The 21,207-nt window shown below is 39.0% G+C and overlaps 3 protein-coding genes across 3 annotated transcripts; 2 read left to right on the top strand and 1 right to left on the bottom strand.

Moving 5' to 3' along the window:
* The first annotated feature begins 9,691 nt into the window (after positions 1 to 9,691).
* LOC114540654 lies at positions 9,692 to 12,170 on the top strand. Its single transcript, XM_028560776.1, has 3 exons — positions 9,692 to 10,602; positions 10,842 to 11,546; positions 11,947 to 12,170. The coding sequence occupies exons 1-2, from the start codon at positions 10,034 to 10,036 to the stop codon at positions 11,500 to 11,502; spliced, it is 1,230 nt and encodes a 409-aa protein (XP_028416577.1). The 5' UTR covers positions 9,692 to 10,033; the 3' UTR covers positions 11,503 to 11,546; positions 11,947 to 12,170.
* A 1,091-nt stretch (positions 12,171 to 13,261) lies between these two features.
* On the bottom strand, positions 13,262 to 14,657 carry LOC114540653. Its single transcript, XM_028560775.1, has one exon. The coding sequence runs from the start codon at positions 14,596 to 14,598 to the stop codon at positions 13,345 to 13,347; it is 1,254 nt and encodes a 417-aa protein (XP_028416576.1). The 5' UTR covers positions 14,599 to 14,657; the 3' UTR covers positions 13,262 to 13,344.
* Positions 14,658 to 17,165: 2,508 nt separating this feature from the next.
* On the top strand, positions 17,166 to 17,675 carry LOC114540655 (neurexin-4-like). The gene has a single exon (XM_028560778.1). It carries the CDS (start codon positions 17,169 to 17,171, stop codon positions 17,673 to 17,675), a length of 507 nt encoding a protein of 168 aa, XP_028416579.1. The 5' UTR covers positions 17,166 to 17,168.
* The last annotated feature ends 3,532 nt before the right edge of the window (positions 17,676 to 21,207 follow it).

Raw genomic sequence — 21,207 nt, 5'->3', positions numbered from 1 at the left:
TCATTCTCGTCCTCGATTATTTCATGTACACGCAATGCACTAAAGTGATTGGGATGGGTTGTTATAAGTGGATTTGTTGCGGCTGGCGATGTTGTGAGTTTGCGAGGAGGCTTCGTCTTGCTGAAGGACTCCTCGCTACTTCTCGCCATCAGGTCATCGTTTCTTTGTTGGTTTGTTACAAGGGATTTCGTTTTCAGATCCTCGTTGAGAAGTCTAATGACTGTCAGTAGACTTTCTTTCTCTTGATCCGTAGATTTGATTTTGTTGTTTAGAGCTGAAAGACTGGTCGTCAGGGTTTCTATCTTTTCTCTGAGAATGGTGTTTTCTTGCTTTAAAGCTGAGTTCTCGTGATGAATAAACTCCAGTGAGCTTGCATTGTCTTGTCGTCTTTCAGGCTGTTGCTGGTGTAGAGACAAAATTTGGGCATTCAAGTGTGTGATTTGTCTATTAGTTTGCTCTTTGTTGGTTATAAATTCATCATACATTTTTGCTATCTTACTCTCGAGAGTTTTTACCGTTTCTTCAAGGAAATGCGAGTTATTGATCTCTCCAGCCTCATCGATATCGCTCATATAGCTATTGCTTGATAGTTCTGACTCATTGCACAATTCGTCTTGATTGAATGGCTTCGGGTCTTGCTGAGCAAGTGGGAGTAACTTATCTTTAATCCTGTTTGTTTCTTCTCCTTCAAGTATTAAGCTTTGCGAATTCGAATACCATCGCAATAGAATTTCAGGGTGTTTAAGTTCCTTACAGCCACCTCTAGGAGTTGTCCATTGACCGTTCAGGTCTGGTAATTTCACAGGTAGCCCGCTATTGGATTTGCTTTTAATTAAATATTTAATACATTCTATGCAAAACGACATGAAGTGTCGCCGTCCTTCATTCACTGCTGACATATTATCGCAGGCGCCAATTCGTGCGGTGCAGTGTAACCTTTATGTATATATTAATATAAGGTTGGCAACTCTTTGTCGTATTTTTACATTTACGAATTACATACACAAATTACACATGAAAATACTCGTACTTAAACACAAAAATATACACAAAAAACTAAATCTATGTGGGAACTGACTCTCCTAAAACATTTCCGAAACATTTGTTTGTCTTTGAAGCCATTGCAAATATGTGAAATTTACGAAAATACAAACACTTTTTGGTTGAATTTTTTGAAAAGTCGTCGGTATCCCATCACCCTGCCCTACGTCACAGCAAACACGCAATATGATTGGCTTAGTTTTGAATTTTGAAATTTGTTTACGTTAACGGACTCAACCAGCCAATCATATTGCGTGTTTGCTGTGACGTAGGGCAGGGTGATGGGATCCCGACGGCTTTTCAAAAAATTCAACCAAAAAGTGTTTGTATTTTCGTAAATTTCACATATTTGCAATGGCTTTAAAGACAAACAAATGTTTCGGAAATGTTTTAGAAGAGTCAGTTCCCACATAGATTTAGTTTTTTGTATATATTTTTGTGTTTAAGTACGAGTATTTTCATGTGTAAGTTTGTGTATGTAATTCGTAAATGTGAAAATACGACAAAGAGTTGCCAACCTTATATTAATAGGGAGCTTTAGCAGTGACTACGAGTACGACTACGAGTACGAGATTCGTCATTCTCGTGCGTTGTTTGCTTACGCCATCAGCCAAAACTCGTAGTCGTTGGGCTTTCGAGTACGAAATTTGCCAAAAAACTCGTACTCGAAAGCCCAACGACTACGAGTTTTGGCTGATGGCGTAAGCAAACAACGCACGAGAATGACGAATCTCGTACTCGTAGTCGTACTCGAAGTCACTGCTAAAGCTCCCTAATATATACATAAAGGTTACACTGCAGTGCACCGCACGAATTGGCGCATGCGATGATATGTCAGCAGTGAATGAAGGAAGGTGACACTTCATGTCGTTTTGCATAGAATGTATTAAATATTTAATTAAAAACAAATCCAATAGCGGGCTACCTGTGGTAATTTAAGATTAATAAATGACTGTAAAGCTTCGAAGTTTCCTGTCCATTTTAATTTATCTTTAGCTGTTTTCTTTAAGTATTCTCCGGTGAGGTCTTCACAAGACATCAGAGATAATTCCTGCTCTCCTCGAGTTGCCATCAACAAAGGGGATTTAGATTTTACTTGGTCTTGGTTGATTACAAGAATTGGTTGATTACATACAATGGCATAACGCAAAATCCACGCAGGAAAATTACATAGACTTCTCAACGAGATAATTCCCGATGAATCCGTCCGGACTATGCGCGCATCGTTTAGCTTCCATCTTGGATTTTTTTGCTGATCTTTTGAATACTTTGTGTATTACCCTTTGTGTCAGACACTTAACTCCTCCCACTTATGTCCACATTTTCTCGCCATGAGTTAGTCGTCTAGCTTCGGGAACGGGTTCCCCATCGTCGGTCAGCCCATGGTGAGGGTTGGTGGCTGTTTTCTTGAGCCATGTAGTTTCAACGGAAAGGGTGCGAAATTATTGTCAAGGGATAAAATGTACATTAAATTCTGTCTCCAACGCTATATATATATATATTTATAACAAATGCTTTTTGTCTGTTGTAGATTGAAGAGTGCTCAACACAATTTTTGTAGAGCGATATTTATTTATTTAATCTTAAAACAGTATTAGCTGCTACCACTGGCGTAGCCAGCATCGATAATTGGGGGGGTCCATATTCATATATTCATGTAAACAGACTGTAAAGACAATTGATTTGAAAAGAAATTAATCCTGCGTATCACGAATATATGAATATGGACCCCCCAATTATCGTTCTGGGCTTCTGGCTACGCCGTTGGCTGCTACTTAAAGTTTCATGCTTCTTGCAATCATCAGGCAACTGTTCTTAGTTCAGTTCAGTTTGGTGACGCTACTCACTAACGGTTTTTTAACGCACGCGCGTGTCCGTTGGTTTCGTACGCGCTCGTGAATTTTCCCGCGTGGAATTTTTCTGCATGGCGGCATTTCGCGAAAAGTTCTGATCTTCGATTAAGGCTTTTCTTTGCCTTTAAAAGGCACAACTTTTCCTCCGTACATAGCCTGCAGTGTTTTCCGCCTGCCGAATAAGCTAGGGCACGCTTTAATATATAGACCACTTTATTGTATAGTCCTTCCCAGCGTTCTTTAATTTCCATATACGTATTTGGAAAGTTCCGTCTCGTTCTCGTATTGTGGATTGTTAAACGACTTCTTATGGTTCCCATACCTCTCTTTGAATCTGTTTGCCGTCATGCCAATGTACTCTTTCATGTCTTGACTGTCATTTGTTGTTATCACCGCCTTGTAAACAATGCTTTTCGTTTCGCACTTTCCTTGGAGTGGACATTCGGTGGCCACTCTACATTTACACAATTTCTCGGAATTTTCCGCTGAATTTTCGGTTCTCGCAAGAACGCGTTTATTGTGTTTCGAGATAGAACTCTTGACGTTTTCCATGCAGCTGTAGCTGACCTTGATGGAGTTACGGTTGAAAATCTTGTGTAAAGGGTTGGATTTAGGGAAGTACTTATCAATGAGGCGAAGAAAGTCCCGAGCAATATTTGAGCGTACGGTTTTACTGAAGGGTGGGTTGAACCAGATTATGTTTCTATGCCGTTTCCGTTTCTGCGTAGTAGGTGTTGGAAGATTATCTGGGGAATATTTAAGCTTGTCGTTGTAGTTACTTTGATGTAAAGCTGTTTCATACACGCTGGCAAAAATATTTTGGTTTTTGCAACGGTTGAATTGTTTTTCTTTCAAAAAGCCGACCAAGTATTCAGTATGAAAATATATAAAGCATTCTATTTTGGAGCATTCTATTTCAAAAATTGTCTGCCGCATTTATATTTACATTTGATATAACATAATGTACCCCTCAGTTTTGATTATTCGTTTTAAAGAAATTGCGTAGAGAGAACACATTTTAACAATAATACTCAGGAGAAGATGATATTTCACATAACTAAACATGGATAGTTTTATAATGAACAATATAAGGCCTGGCTCAAACGTCGCATTTTGCAGCCTTGAATACAATTGTTTGAATTATTATTAGATACGACGTGTGAAGCAATTGAATTGCCGTCTTTAATTCGGGTCGACCGTGAATCTAAACTAGACTGGTTCGGTCGCATTATGCGAGCTTGATGCGACGTGCTTCAAGTTCAGAGGTCGCATTTTACATGTGTCAAATTCAATTCGCTTGAAGAGATATTGTACTCGTATGGAAATATGAAGAACATGGAAAAATGAAAAGAACCAGAACAATGTCATTGTATTATATATGTAGATAGCTGACAAAATACATTTGCCTACCGCGTCTGTTTCACTATACGAAGCGGCTGAGAAAATATTGGATTTTGCAATAAAATTCAATATATTTGGGCAAGAATATGAGGAAATTAATAGCAAGAAAAGGATTTCTAGAAAATTAATATGACATTTTTTATTTACGTCCAAGCGGACTGTTGCTGATCATATAAGCGCCAATGAATTCAGCACATGCGAAATGCGACATTTGAAATGGCGATCGGATTATTTTTTAGGGTCGAGTCTAATGCGAATTGTTATCGACATATGCAAAAATACGTCGTTTGAAACAAGCCTATAAGTTTCGTTTTTGGCAAAGTTCGGCTTTCTTACAATTTTGAATGCCAACATGCACCTGAATAAGCTGAATTCCAATTATTTGCGTTACAAGATCATAATTGCGTAGCGATAATTGTAGATGGCCAATAAATTATTGAGATACAAAAAGCCATACGTTCATTTTCAGAATGGCTGTCTTACAAAACGTTTGTGCGTTAGTTTTCATCTCAAGAATACTCCAGCCGGGTGAATGCTCAATCGCCCAAGCTTTCTTTCGCAAAATTGATGGCAAATACTTTGCGAGTCATGTCATCGAAACAAAACACGCTGAAACTGAGTTAGAATGCTGTATGCATTGTGTTGCTCATGGATCGTGCGTGTCTGTTAATTACAAAACATCTGGAATCGGTAAAGGTCGATGTGAACTCAACAACAAGACCATTCAAGACACTGGCACATTTGACGATGATGAAAGCACGAGAAAACCCGAGTTCAAACATCTTTATTTGATCAAAAAGGTTTGACTATAACGAAATTTATTTTTTCTAAAATTTCTGTTAATTCGAACCAGACATACCAAGTGTTTTCTGCGAACTCATAATCCCGAGAAATATTAGAATGTCACGAGTAAATACGGCTTAGTTCTCTTTTTTACATAGATATCCTCGAAACCAATTGCAACAAATACCCCACAGTCGTCACAAAATCCTTCCAAAGGTACGAAATATTTTGTTTACGTGTGAAATAATTGAGTTTATCCGAACGGATAGGCATACGTAGTCAAAGAGCTAGAGCAAAGTTTCATGCACGCCGGACTTTTTCTGTTTTATAACATTTTCCACCAAACCTTTTTGTTTAACTCCTGGCTTTACTCGACGACGATTTCGGTCTTATTTTATTTGACTTTGTGTTTAGCTATCATGATTAAAAATGCAAAAATGGAAACGTCAATATAATTAAATAGATAATATGTCACGTATAACATGATGTAGAGATATAGTAATTCATTTGATTTTTGTCACAAAAATGTACAGGTAAATATAATTTTACATGTATATTTCTTACTATTATACAAACTACCCGAAGGCCGGAATCATTGATATTGTCGGCTCATGCCATTGTTAATGTCAGATACAGAGCATAATTTCTCGGGCTACGGTGGTTGCCGAGTCTAGGTTTCGTGATTATTTTTTTTCTTTGTGTCGCAGGCTTAGCCTTCCTTGCGAACATGTACAGTCGCGTATTACAGTGCATCAATATAGCTCAGTTTCAGTGCACTGTAGTTACCGGCTACATAGCCCGAGTTAACGCCTACCGAGCGTCTTGTTTTAAAAAGTATTTAATTTCAAGCTTAAAAATGCAGTTAGTATTAACAAGAATTGCGGTTCAATTATCCATTCCTCGCCAGGGTTAGCCTGTATAGCCTGCTATAACGACGATGGCGAAAGACTGCCTGCCGGGTTTGGCAATCTATTTCAGAAACCGCCCATTTTCAGCCCCAGAACAATTAGCCAATCGACAAACAGTTAATATTCTAATAACCTTGTTATTCAATAACTGGGATATATTATTTTCCGGCTGTATATCTATATATGAATCGAACACCCAAGACCGGACGCCTGGACCTTGTATATACAGGGTGTATGAAAAAAAAGGTAATCCAACTTTGGCGTGCTGTTGTATTTGAACTACTACTCATTCTAGTAACGAAATATTTTCACATTCAGAAATGTTAGGCTTTTAATTATCGAATGAGATGTTTTTAATACCAAATGGTGAAAAAATGAGCATATAGGAGGCTGATAAAAAGTGTTAGTCAAAATCGCACATTTTCACCTCTGAGAGTTCGGACTAAAACCATTAAAAATTAACTTCCTTTGGGACTTATTTGAAGAATTTGGCTTCTGAATAAACTAACCGCATATGCATATTGAATAGGAAAAAATCACATCAGGAGAACATTCCAAGCAATGCGGCGGCGATGTCAACTTCGTATCGATAGAAATGGTGGTCAAGTTGAAAGCATCGGTGCATAATCTCTTTTTAAAAAGTGTAAATGTAAATAATTTGCAATAAATATGTTGTAAAATCAGTGCAAGCTGTGACAAGTTCGTGATCAATTGTTTTTTTTGTTCTGGACTGCTTTAATTAGGCTCGATAGTGAAAATATGCGATTGTGACTAAAATTTTTTATCAGCCTCGTATGTGTTAATTTTTTGAGGATTTGCTTATTTAGCAAAATCCTTTATGTCATCGTCTGTGTAAGATAGATAGATAATAAGAATGTGACGCAACTACGATATACGGTGGCCGACAAGGGCAACACAAATATATAGTAAAGCACTCAAATATATGTTGCAACACACTTTCAATACCCAAAATCCACTGTATATTTGCAAACACAAGTGTATTATCTAAACATAAATTGATTATCGAACACAAATTTATTAGTGAACACAAATTTATTAGTGAACACAAATTTATTAGTGAACACAAATTTATTTAGTCAACACAAATTTATTAGCCGACACAAATTTATCAGTCAACACAAATTTAAACCGTAGTCCCTAACATTGCATAGTACACGAAGTACTGTGAGGCGGTTTTTTTAAGTCTCGGGGCGGTTTTGCCAGCCGTGAATATGATTTCATGGTGCAAACTCTCTAATATCACCATTCAACCACCATATACCATACAGCAGACGTACGTTATACGGCTGCCAGCCGTGAATATGATTTCATGGTGCAAACTCTCTAATATCACCATTCAACCACCATATATCATACAACAGACGTACGTTATACGGCTGCCAGCCGTGAATATGGTTTCATGCTGCAAACTCTCTAATATCACCAATCAACCGCCATATACTATACAGCAGACGTACGTTATACGGCTGCCAGCCGTGAATATGATTTCATGCTGCAAACTCTCTAATATCACCATTCAACCACCATATATCATACAGCGGACGTGCGTTATACGGCTGCCAGCCGTGAATATGATTTATAGCTTTAAACTCTCTAATATCACCATTCAACCACCATATACCATACAGCAGACGTACGTTATACGGCTGCCAGCCGTGAATATGATTTCATGCTGCAAACTCTCTAATATCACCATTCAACCACCATACATCATACAGCAGACGTACGTTATACGGCTGCCAGCCGTGAATATGGTTTCATGCTGCAAACTCTCTAATATCACCATTCATACACCATATACTATACAGCGGACGTACGTTATATGGCTGCCAGCCGTGAATATGATTTCATGGTGCAAACTCTCTAATATCACCATTCAACCACCATACATCATACAGCAGACGTACGTTATACGGCTGCCAGCCGTGAATATGGTTTCATGCTGCAAACTCTCTAATATCACCATTCAACCACCATACATCATACAGCAGACGTACGTTATACGGCTGCCAGCCGTGAATATGATTTCATGGTGCAAACTCTCTAATATCACCATTCAACCACCATACATCATACAGCAGACGTACGTTATACGGCTGCCAGCCGTGAATATGGTTTCATGCTGCAAACTCTCTAATATCACCATTCAACCACCATACATCATACAGCAGACGTACGTTATACGGCTGCCAGCCGTGAATATGATTTCATGTGCAAACTCTCTAATATCACCATTCAACCACCATACATCATACAGCAGACGTACGTTATACGGCTGCCAGCCGTGAATATGGTTTCATGCTGCAAACTCTCTAATATCACCATTCATACACCATATACTATACAGCGGACGTACGTTATATGGCTGCCAGCCGTGAATATGATTTCATGGTGCAAACTCTCTAATATCACCATTCAACCACCATATACCATACAGCAGACGTACGTTATACGGCTGCCAGCCGTGAATATGATTTCATTCTGCAAACTCTCTAATATCACCATTCATACACCATATACTATACAGCGGACGTACGTTATATGGCTGCCAGCCGTGAATATGATTTCATGGTGCAAACTCTCTAATATCACCATTCAACCACCATATACCATACAGCGGACGTACGTTATACGGCTGCCAGCCGTGAATATGATTTCAAGCTGCAAACTCTCTAATATCACCATTCATGCACCATATACCATACAGCGGACGTACGTTATACGGCTGCCAGCCGTGAATATGATTTCATGGTGCAAAATCTCTAATATCACCATTCAACCACCATATACCATACAGCAGACGTACGTTATACGGCTGCCAGCCGTGAATATGGTTTCATGCTGCAAACTCTCTAATATCACCATTCAACCACCATATATCATACAGCGGACGTACGTTATACGGCTGCCAGCCGTGAATATGATTTATAGCTTCAAACTCTCTAATATCACCATTCAACCACCATATACCATACAGCAGACGTACGTTATACGGCTGCCAGCCGTGAATATGATTTCATGGTGCAAACTCTCTAATATCACCATTCAACCACCATACATCATACAGCAGACGTACGTTATACGGCTGCCAGCCGTGAATATGGTTTCATGCTGCAAACTCTCTAATAACACCAATCAACAACCATATACCATACAGCGGACGTACTTTATACGGCTGCCAGCCGTGAATATGATTTTATGCTGCAAACTTTCTATCTTTCCGAAATAAATGCGATATCTGAGTTTTTCACCGGACGATTGTGCCATGTTGAGTAAAGCCCGTTGATAATTTGTCCCTTTGCCCCTGGTGATAAAAGGCTGCACGCAAAACTGGGTCTATTCTATACATGGGCGTAGGAGGCATCCAGAGATTTGGGGGCCAGGGGGACCAGCTTCCAGGGGTCGTTTTGGTTAATAAAAGGGTTTTAGGGATTCATTGATTGCCAAAACTTTAAGGACACTACTAGCTAGTGTGGTATATATTTATCCTCTATATTCTTATATTTTCGGGGGGGGGGAGGAGGGGTGTTTCCACCCGGTTCCTAGGTACATCTTTATAGCAAGCGTATCATGTGAACAGTCTCAGTATCTCGGGGAAAAGCCCGCATATTTTCGTGTGTTGTGGCGCAATACTATTTGAATTATTTATCGATTATTAGATGCAAATATTTGGCAAATGAGCACTTTTTCTGTAACAAAATTCCCTCCAGATATTTCACCTGGATATCAGTGAAAAATTCCTTACAGCAAGCCAGACAACAGAGGCCAGACAAGGGAGAAATGCCGGACACAACAGCGCACAATTACAGCCTAGTCCCAGGCCTTGTAAATGCGCGCTGCAGAATTTGAGCGCATCATGAAGTCTGGGGCGACCGGACAAACGGACGTACGTTACACGGCTGCCAGCCCGTCCGTTTTAGCCTTTAAACACGGCTATCAGCCGTATGACTTAGATGAACCGGGTGGGTTTTTCTGTACTCTCGGGCGGTTTTTAGGACCAAATTCGACAGTGGATTTGAATTCGATATGGAAGGTTCACGGATCAGTAAGTTTTGTCATAGTTGCGGCTCAACTATTGAACCGAATTTCAAGTTTTGTTCTCAATGTGGGCAACCGGTGGTAATTAGCACTGACAACCAAGGACGAGGGGTTTCGGCAGATGCTTCAAGACCGACTGGCAGCGAGACTACATCTACTAATGCGTCTAGAACATCGAAGAACCAAACGACTCGTGTAGCGAAGTCGAAATTGTCCCTTAGCAGTTTTAGTGCTTTCAAAACTGCCAAGGAAAAGGAAAGGAGTTCTTTCTTTGTGCGGAAGAAGGGCTCAAAACGAGCGAAGCCAAACGACAACGACGTGAAAATAACAATCGCAGTGATGGAGGATTCCACGAAGATCAAACGAGGCGACGCGCTTCCACTTAAAGTACCTACCTTATCCTCTGCAAAAGATATCCTTGATGCATCAGTTAAGAAACATGCTACATTCAACAAACGTTTTAATTCTAAACTGAAATACGCACTTGTTTTTAAAGATGGGACAGAAGTCACTACTGTTCCTGGAACTAGTCCTCCTGAACCATTTACGCTTCGGAGGTATATTTTATTTTATCCAGTTTTGCCCCAGGCATTATATTTAATTATTTAACATATTTCATTATTCTACGAAAGGTGGAATGGATATTGCTAGAATTATGTTCCAACATAACCAGGGAGCAGCATGGCAGCATCAATGTTTCAACCTAAGGGCCTTCATCAGGAGATACATATATGTATTTTTACACATACTCTCATTAGACTCTCTTCATGACTAATGTATATTTTATCGGCAACAGGTACAAAGAAGTCTCTGGCTTTGGTTACTCCCAGATCCGGCTATACCTTGTTCCTCTTATGAACAAGAAAATAAGCGATTTGAAGGCTGTCTTGGAAGATTCAGACTCAGAAAGCCTATCTGTATCGGATGATGACAACTCTGAGCCACCAGATGTACTTGGCTGGGATGATAAATCTGTTTCAGTGTTGAACTTACCTGTTACCGCACCTGGTCCATTTTCTTCTTTTCCATCCTCAAGTTCAGATGCAAATCCATCAACTGCTTCAACCTCATCGAGAAGTTTTGACATGCTACCATCTACTTCCACTTCTACCATTATGAAAGTGGACTGCCCATTGTGTTTTAAGAGCTTCCCAATTGATGAGGTGGAACAGCATGCAGATGGATGTTCTGCTTCATTTGCTCTTGTTACAGAAAGTGACAGAGAAGTGAGAGTCATTTCTGGCAAGGAAAATTCTGCTGTTGAATTAGTGAATATAGAGGAGACCAGCAATGGATGTACATTGGTAGAATGCATTACCAATCTGCAGAATACTGGCCTAAAACCTGAGATGGAATCGGTTCGTATAACAGTACGACGGAAGATGGTTTGGGAAGATTTCAAGAGGTCACGATATCGCTATTATGAACCAGACAGAAATGAAAGACATTTGCTGTGAACCAGCGGTCGACGATGGCGGCCCGAAACGAGAATTTTTTGCAGGTATGTACGCACCACTCACAAACATATTTTCCTGTATGTAAAAGCCCACTCAAACTCAAAATGAATGAGAATTTTCTCAATCAATGGCAAGATTGAAGATAAGGTATTCAATAACCATAATGCAATAGTTATCATGTAATTAAAATCTCCCACTTAATGAGTTTGAGTGTGAGTTTTTAGAACATTGGTGGTTGCTTGCTGCAATGCCTTGCAGACATAAAGTAGTTTCATTTTCTCAAAGGCTTTTGCAGTTGATTTGAATATTTCATATGTAATTGCAATTGCTACAACAACACATTTTATTCTGTCTTAAGTGTGTGAAAATTGACAAGTACATGCAGGAATTGGTGTAATTATGTTGATAAGCATTCATACTGAATTTTGCTGTTGCTTTTCTTAGAAATGCTTGATTATGCAGAGAGACGCCTTTTTCCAGATGGAAAACCAATCCAATCAACAATGTCGTTAACCAGAAAAGATTACAAACTGGCTGGGGAAATAATGGTAATGTCCATTATGCAGGGCGGACAGGCACCTAACATTTTCTCACCACAAATATTTAATTACTTGTGTGGGAATCTATCTGTTTGTCAGGTGAATTCAGTTCCTCATAGAGAACTTTGTGAAAAAGTGAGTGAGTACAAAAAATAAAATGAGAGACATGTACTATCCCCATTTTGCTTATGTAATATCCCCATTAATCATACACAATATTATGTTTTTAGCTTCAGGGTGCTGCCGATGGTGATATTCCAGGTATACTTCTGAATGATGATGTATACCCTTTACTTGAGGAAGTCGGCTACCAGGGGGTACCAGGAAGAGAAACTAAATCATCAATTAAGAGTCTCATTGAGTATGTATCCTGTTTTTCAAGTGATACCCAATATGCTCCAGTGCACCCCCTTTCCAAGTTAAATTTTCTTAGATTAGACAGATGCAAATGTGACTCAATAAGTTAAAATTTATTTTTGCAGAATAAAAATAGCTAAAATTAAGTCTAAAGATATAATAGGTAGTACCTCCACAGCTCCACCTCACCTTACAAGTACAACTCAATTGTGAAGAGCTGTATCATGTATACGGGTGAATACATGATGACTTATGGTTCCTTTTCAGTTCAATATGCCTGAAAGACCAAGTGGGCCAAAGCATTTCTCTTTAGGAAATTTCTCCTAAAAAGTTTCTCCTATGTAAGCATTTCTCCTACAATGTGACATTAGTGATAAATTAAATTGATGTTTTATTAATTGTTTAGAAATACCAAATCTGAATGTAGAGAACATATTGCAGTGGCTAACTGGAGCTAAAAGGTTCCCTCCACTTGGATTACCAAAGAAAATTAAGTGTCAATTTCTTCATGGTTGTTTGCCTGGATGCAAATGCCGACCTACAACATCAACATGCGATTTGGTAATTACATTGCCAGTGCATTTAAACAATGAAGACAACATGAAAGAGATCATGCACTCTGCCCTGGTTGATTGTGTAGGGTTTGGTTTGTTGTAGCTGTTGGCTATGTGCAGTAGTGGGATTCATAAACATTTCTTGCACTTTTTGTTATGGCACAAAACTTTAAACATTGTTAAATTTTTAAACATTGGTCAGTTGATGATTACTGTGCAGGTAATTTTTGAAGCATGATTCCCAAGATTGTTGTGAACATTTGTTAGATTCCAGAATTTAATTAAATAGCATTTATTTACATTACCTACATTTCTTTACATTACCTACTGTAATCTTGGTATTACGTACTGTAAAATGGTATTATGTACTTAAATCTATGGTATGCTGTTTTTTAATTGTTGTCATTAAATATATTTAAGAGTTCCCTATACATATTGAGGGCACTTAACCAGTCATGACCTCTTTCTATGTTTGAGTTTGTTAGTATGTATTCAAAGTACTCTTCATAGTCATTTGGGATCTCTTCAAATTGCAACAAATTTTCTGCAACAAATTCAATTTCTTCTGCTGAAACAAGATGGAGTCTATCTTCTCCACCCCTTGACTCCGGAAGGACATAGAGTTCATTAGGTTTGCCAGAAATTGTGTCATACGAAGAAGCCCGGATTGTATGTGTGTTCCAGTGCTCCCTCACAACGTCCAGGTCTTGCTGTATTAAGCCTGAGAAGCAGAACCACAAACATTCCATGTGCACTTCATTCCCAGGTGAAAATTCCCCTGTCTCGACAAGATCCTTGAATAAGTTGATCCACCATGTGGAGCGATTCCTACGCAAATAAGACCACCAGCCTTCAATTCGTTGATTGGCTGTAGATTTCCCATAGGAGTGAGCATTGACGTCATCTCTGAACAGGCATTGCATTACTGCAATGATCCCATTTTCAGTACCATTGTCCGTTCTCATTTTTTCGGGGCAACCCATTTGCTCAGCTACACATTCCAGAAAAAATGAGGCTGGAATTTCTGGAAAATTATTTGATCTGCATAACTTCAGCCACAAAATCTTCCTGCTCCATCCATCAATAGCCCCATGAATGGGGAAACCGTATGGCTTTAATTTGTCATAGCCATCGGCATGCCAGCTATAGTTAGGCCCAGGTGATCTAAAACGTCTCCTTTTCAAACGCTTTGCTTTTCGCTCAGAACAACCGTCAGGATCAAGTTCCCTCACAAGTTGTTCAACTACATCTCTTGGAACTTGCAAGCCCTGCAACTTGAGTGTGTGCCATACAGAGCGGTAGCCTCCCATACACCCAGGACCATTCAGTTCCTCTTCTATGCGTTGCCTTACAAGTTGTTCGTCATAAACTGTATTACGTCTTTTTAGACCGTATTCATTCAGGCGGTTTTTTAGAGTTCGAATAGACATCGTCACATTGTGCTCCTTTTCTAACATCTCCACTATCCGTGAATATTCGTGACCTTTCGTGAAATATGCCGTAATGACCGCTCTTTCATCATAGTCTCGTTCTTCGTTTGCTTCTTTCTCTTCCCCGCATTGTGGACAGAAGTTATAACTGAATTTCAGTAAATAACCGCAATGAGAACAATCTTTGCTGAATCTTGGCACATAAACGTCCGCCATATTGTTTAGTTAGCGTGCAAACTGCAAGTCTGCAAAGCAGGTCAGCCACTGAGCTATATAATAATTCTTATATGGCTCATCTGGAATTATTACACGGCAAAAAACGCTCTAGTTGTTCCCGGGCATTCTTTCACCCCGGGCATTCTTTCCCGATTCCCAGGCATTCCCGGGCACTCAACGAATCTCCCCGGGCATTCCCGGGCGTTCATTGGTAGGACCGGAGAACAGGCCTCAACAATGTTGTGCTGCACCCCATGGCCATGCCATGAACAATGTTGTCAACAACATGTTGCAATCCTTGCACGCGCTTGCAAACACGTTCGAACGCGTTTGTTTCATGCTTGAAACGTGCACGTCTCTAGGGGGAAAGTATGACGTTTCTACGATAAGAATAATTTATCCCGTTTTACTTCTTAAGATAAATTTTGCCAAGTAAGAACACAGGTAGCCCGCTATATTAATATATACATAAAGGTTACACTGCACCGCACGAATTGGCGCCTGCGATAATATGTCAGCAGTGAATGAAGGACGGCGACACTTCATGTCATTTTGTATAGAATGTATTTAATATTTAACTAAAAGCAAATCCAATAGCGGGCTACCTGTGGTAAGAATTCTCGATTTTGCTGTGTGAGGTCAGCACACTGTGGGTCAGCACACTGATGATAGCTTAAATTTTGTTCCAGTACTTCGTGTACTATGCAATGTTAGGGACTACGGTTTAAATTTGTGTTGACTGATAAATTTGTGTCGGCTAATAAATTTGTGTTGACTAAATAAATTTGTGTTCACTAATAAATTTGTGTTCACTAATAAATTTGTGTTCACTAATAAATTTGTGTTCGATAATCAATTTATGTTTAGATAATACACTTGTGTTTGCAAATATACAGTGGATTTTGGGTATTGAAAGTGTGTTGCAACATATATTTGAGTGCTTTACTATATATTTGTGTTGCCCTTGTCGGCCACCGTAACGATATCTTCCGAGGACTCAAAAATTCGCGAACCGTCGGAAACTATTATCCCCCATTACCGTTGAATCAGTTTGTGAATATTTGCGATCTTTTGGGCAAAAAAATGCCGCTGATTTTCGTAAATGCACGAACAACTGAAGATTTAGCCAATTTTTTAGAGCTAAGCAAAGGGATAAATGGCTATTTTGTGCTGGGAATACAAGTGGGAAAGGTCCTAAAAGCCAAATTCGCTAAACTAAAGGAGCGGGATTTTATACAAAATTGAAGATGGTCACATTTAATAGTTCCATTTTTCACTCATGGAACTTTTGAAAATATAATTGCTTGTAGCGGAAGCATTGAAACAATTTCGTCCTGCGTTTATCAATACATACTGCGTTTGTCTTTAAAAACGCTAAAATATATCTTCAACAATTTTAATATAACTGAAGAATACAAGCAGGTTAAACGTTGAGGAAATGGCTTTGAATGTTCGGGAATTGGTTTTATATACTATTATATAAACTATGACTTCGCCATATGTGCCCGTGGCAGGCAACCATAACATTGGGCTGTCTATGCTCATGCAATCGCCATTCGCAATAAACAAAACACTTGGTTGCGTTTTGCAAATCCTTATGCACTCTTTGAGTGCTTATTTTTTACCATTTGGTACTAAAAGCATATCATCATATAGTTGAAAGCCTGATCTTTCTGAATGTGAAATAAATTCGTTTATAGACCCGACAGTTCACGTACAATAGCGTTTTGAAGTTGGATTACCTTTTTTTATACACCCTGCATATTTGAACGTTACAACTTGAAAATATTTACTTTTGATTGACAGCGGTTACACTCGCAGCAAATAGTTAATTTTTGTCCACGAGTGCAAAGGCAGGGGCGCCGGAATATGGATAATAACAGGGGGAGATATTCATATATTCGTGTTCTGCATTATTAACTTCTTTTGAAAACGATTGTTTTTACGATCTGCGTATTATATGAATATCTGCCCCCGTTATTATCGATATTCCGGCGCCCCTGTCAGGACGGGGGTTCTAAAATACATAGCCAAAGCCGGCAGGCGCTCTTTCGCCGTCGTCACATTGCCTGATGTTAGAGACCGCCTGGCGTGCAGGCTACGCCCAAGGCAGTGAAGATCGTTAAGCAGGGTAGGAATATATTCATATAGGAATACATTCAGTAATTCTGAACCTGAATATATATATATATATATATATATATATATATATATATATATATATATATATATATATATATATATATTCAGGTTCAGAATTACTGAGTTCTTTTGAAATTCATTGTTTTGACATAAAGCATGCTAACACGAATATATTAATATTTATCTGACGATCCTCGCCCGGCCTCAGCTTCTCGCTACCTGAGGATCACAGATTCGGGGCACGAGAGTCCATTATTAGATTATCCTCAAACAAACAGCAATAGTAACGAAACCCTTATTGACAGGAATTTCAAGTCATACCAACAACTCTTGCACGGTTTTACGAAAAAAAATATGCATCAACCGATACTGGAATGTATTCTATAAAGCCGCAAGGACTCAACTCAACAGTTCGAGCATTTTGTGACATGACTTCGAAGAGTGGTGTTGGTGTGACAGTGATTGGACATGACAGTGAATCAAGAACAATTGTAAACGGATATGATCCTCCAGGTTCTTACAAGAGAAATATTGAATATGACATTTCCATGGAGCAGATTGTTGCTATTATCAACCAGTCCAAGAATTGTGAGCAGTTTATTAAATATGAATGTTATGGTAGCACCATTCTACGGTTCAACAAAGCAGGCGAACATTATAGTTGGTGGGTGTCACGTCAAGGTTCAAAGATGAATTACTGGGGTGGAGCGGCAGTCGACAGTGGAAACTGTTCATGTGGAATGACCAATAGCTGTGCAGGTGCAGGAAAGTGCAATTGTGGCAAAAATGATCTGGTATGGCGTGAAGACAGTGGATACCTGACAGACAAGAACACGCTTCCTGTTACTGAGTTGAGATTCGGAGATACTGGCAAATATGGCGATAATGACGAGAGTGGTTATCATACATTAGGAAAATTACGTTGCTGGGGATAGGAGATGGAACATAAAATAAACCTGATGTGATTGATATGATATTCTGACTTGATTAATCTTTTATTTCCGTGATTTTACATGCGTGTATATAGTCGTGTTTCTCTGAGCACTGTGCATCAACTTTTATTATTTTCAATCCAGACACATAAAAACAAGACAATAAACATAGAACTGCATGCATGCTTATTATAATAAAATCAGTATAGACTTTAAAGACTGATATAAGATGATATACGAATTATTGTGTAGGACAATTGTGTAGGTATTTAAACCTCATTTTGTCGCTGACTGCTTATACTTGTTATTGGGAGAGAGAGAGAGAGAGAGAGAGAGAGAGAGAGAGAGAGAGAGAGAGAGAGAGAGAGGGAGAGAGAGAGAGAGAGAGAGAGGAGAGAGAGAGAGAGAGAGAGAGAGAGAGAGAGAGAGAGAGAGAGAGAGAGAGAGAGAGAGAGAGAGAGAGAGAGAGAGAGAGAGAGAGAGAGAGAGATAAATAAGCGAGTTGCATACATGGCAAGGAACTAAAGGTCTCCGCCAAACACACATAACTGTGCGAAACCTATTCTCTCATAGACATAACTATTCGCTCATAGACAACTCGGACTCGTTGTCTATTTGTTAAATAGAAACACGTCTAACACGTGTGAGAGTTTGGGAGAATTAAAAAATAATCAGTGGAAAAACGAGCCCGTATAGGGCGAGTTTTATTTTTCCACGTTATTTCGAGTTCTTCCAAGCTCCAGCGAGTGTTTCTATAACTGTGTAGAAACACAGGAGAAAATATTTTCTAGTTCTTTTATAATATAACTCGATAAAAAGACTTTGTACAAATATTATAATTCGATTTAATTACAAATTCTTATTACATCGCTTCACTCGATGAGCCTTGATGAGTGTGGCTGAGAGCGTGCTTAGTGATTGCTCAGAATGTTGTCACGAAGTTCAAAAATGTGACAAAAGTCTGTGTTGCCCACCTCCTAGAGTAAGTTTGACAAAAAAATCGATTTTGGCGTAAAATTAGACCAAGGGATCTGTTCTTCGGCTTCTTTTGCTCCAAATTTTTGGTGAATCTTTATATTATTGTGAGATGTTTGCCGTGAGCGATGCGATAATACTTATATCTTGACGCCGATTATGAATGTTTATGTAAAAAATCGGCAAAAATCGTCTAAAGGCACGGTTTTGAAGCTAAATATATCAAAATGATCCAAGAAATGTCAACTAAGTAACTGTAACTAGTTTTTGTTTGCGTTTTGGGCAATATTCTAAGGATTAGGCTGCTTTGAGGTATAATATCGAATAATAGCTAAATCGCATGCATTTTAAGTAAATATCATAGCGAATTTTAAAACATATAGAACTAGAAAAACGTCTATGTACTGAGGACAATGTCCTCTTTTAAATGGTTAAATTTTTAATAAAATCGGCCAAGTATTTGCACAAAAAATGCAAGTTAAAGTGAGCCAACCAATTTTAAAGGTCATCTGATCAGATGACAAAGACAAAGAGTACCTGCAGGGCCGAAAATTATGTTACAAAACCCCAAGGAGTTTAGCCATATAATTATAATGACTAAAATAAAAAAGTTAATATATACATGGACATACCGATAACATGTCACATGGGATAAGTAATTGATTTTTGTCATGAAAATGTAGATGCAAGATAATGTAATTAACAAGTTAATTTGTAACAAGACGAAGATAGAAAACAATAAACTTGGTTTACCTCATGTGATTTTATTCACTAGAAATTTGTTTCGCATAACAAGCAGTGCTTGCCACACTCATCAGGTGAATTTAAATTTCGCGCTATATAGATGCTATGGTTATATAGATATATTATGATTTTGGGGGTTGATAATTTTGAGGTTTAAAGGATCTTAATTTCGGGTGGTATTATACACACTTCAAATTCAAGCCAGGAACAGTTGATGGAAAAATGAGTCAACCATAGGTTTTTTTAGGTACTCAGGCAGGAAAAGAACCTACGCTTTTGCGTTGCCGGTGCAATACTCTTGCCTCTGAGCTACAGAGATAGCTGACAAGAGCAAGCGATGTTAATGTGTATATTATGGTTATGCTGGGAATAGGTGAGGCTAAATCAATTATGATTTTTGGCACTTCACTCGACGCAAGAATATTCTAGAGGTTTAAAGGATCTTAACTTCGAGTGATTTTATACATAACTTCAAATTCAAGCCAGGAACAGTTGAGGAAAAAATGAGTCAACTATAGGTTCTCCGGCAGGAATCGAACCTACGCTTTTGCGATGCCGGTGCACTGCTCTTGCCACTCATTTACAGAGGTAGCTGACAAGAGCAAGCGTGCATGATCAATGCGTATCAATTGGCACTCCACTCGATGCAGGACTGGTATTCAAGAGGTTTGAAGGATGTTAATTTCGAGTGGTATTATACACACTTCGAATATATATACTATTTGCATGTTTGACGGAAAACGGATTGCATATATACTGAACCCTACAGCCTGCGACGAAGCCTTATCGGATAAGGCTGCTAGAAAAAAGCAATATTATGCTAAAAGGAATGCTTCAAGAATTTATTTTGAATGAGGACACGAGATGGCGTGGTTGTTTATACTGTGCGTGTGTCCCCAAAAAAGTACAACCCTCTATCCATATCATTATTCTGCTGCTAGAGGTACTTCTTTAAGGGCAGACTGGTCATTGATCTACAAAATCCATTCCATGCATTTTGCAGTCTGATGAAACCACAGTTTTTTAAGCAATGTACAATCGTTATGACTTTCATTTAATTTGTTTAGTTTTAAAGCCCTGTTTACACTACACTCGATTTATTGGTGCGGGACGGCTAAAATGGTTACCCGTCAGTGGTACCCGAGCCCATGCCATTTCATCCACGCCCGGTCTTTGTTTTGGTAGCCTAAACACTAATAAAATTGGGCACGGTACCCATTTTAGCTGTAGCGCAGAATTTTATATACATATGTATGTATAAGTACAGTGCATAATCTCAGCAGTTATACGGCATAGCGGTTCGCATTGAACATCCATTAATGACGTACTTCTAGCAGCGCTAGAACACAGCTTAAACGGAAGTCAGTGGAACAACTATTGCGCTAGACGCACAAGTAACGCAGCTCTGAAACAGCGCTTGAACAGTGCTAACACCGCGCTAACTCGAACTAAAGAATTGCTTTTTATGGTAATAGCACTACGTTAATTATCGGACGATCGGATTGTATTACCATAGTTCGCGCGCCAGTTACGTCAGATTTAATGAGGGCGAGCACTATATTAACGCTCGCACAATTACATATGAGAGAGATATATACGAGAAAGAGATATATATACAAAGCTGTACATAGTGGGAAATATATATTCCAAAACTTGACTGGTGTGGGACTAATTGATATTGCGACGATGGTGCAAGCCTGAAGTGCCCAATTGCTGGTTTGCTAATGGCTCCTGGGACACGGATACACCCAGTTTTACGGTCAACGTTACAGAGCCAATAAATTGAGTGTGTTACTGAATTTAAAATTACCACCAA

This window comes from Dendronephthya gigantea, unplaced genomic scaffold (genome assembly GCF_004324835.1).
Source record: "Dendronephthya gigantea isolate DGI-Jeju-01 unplaced genomic scaffold, DenGig_1.0 000244F, whole genome shotgun sequence".
Lineage (NCBI taxonomy): Eukaryota > Metazoa > Cnidaria > Anthozoa > Malacalcyonacea > Nephtheidae > Dendronephthya > Dendronephthya gigantea.
This window is presented reverse-complemented; position numbering and strand designations above follow the sequence as displayed.

Coding starts and splice junctions, on each gene's coding strand:
- LOC114540654 (XM_028560776.1), top strand. CDS start 10,034: ATGGAAGGTTCACGGATCAGTAAGTTTTGTCATAGTTGCGGCTCAACT. Junction 10,603..10,841: donor GAACCATTTACGCTTCGGAG/GTATATTTTATT, acceptor TATCGGCAACAG/GTACAAAGAAGTCTCTGGCT.
- LOC114540653 (XM_028560775.1), bottom strand. CDS start 14,598: ATGGCGGACGTTTATGTGCCAAGATTCAGCAAAGATTGTTCTCATTGC.
- LOC114540655 (XM_028560778.1), top strand. CDS start 17,169: ATGACTTCGAAGAGTGGTGTTGGTGTGACAGTGATTGGACATGACAGT.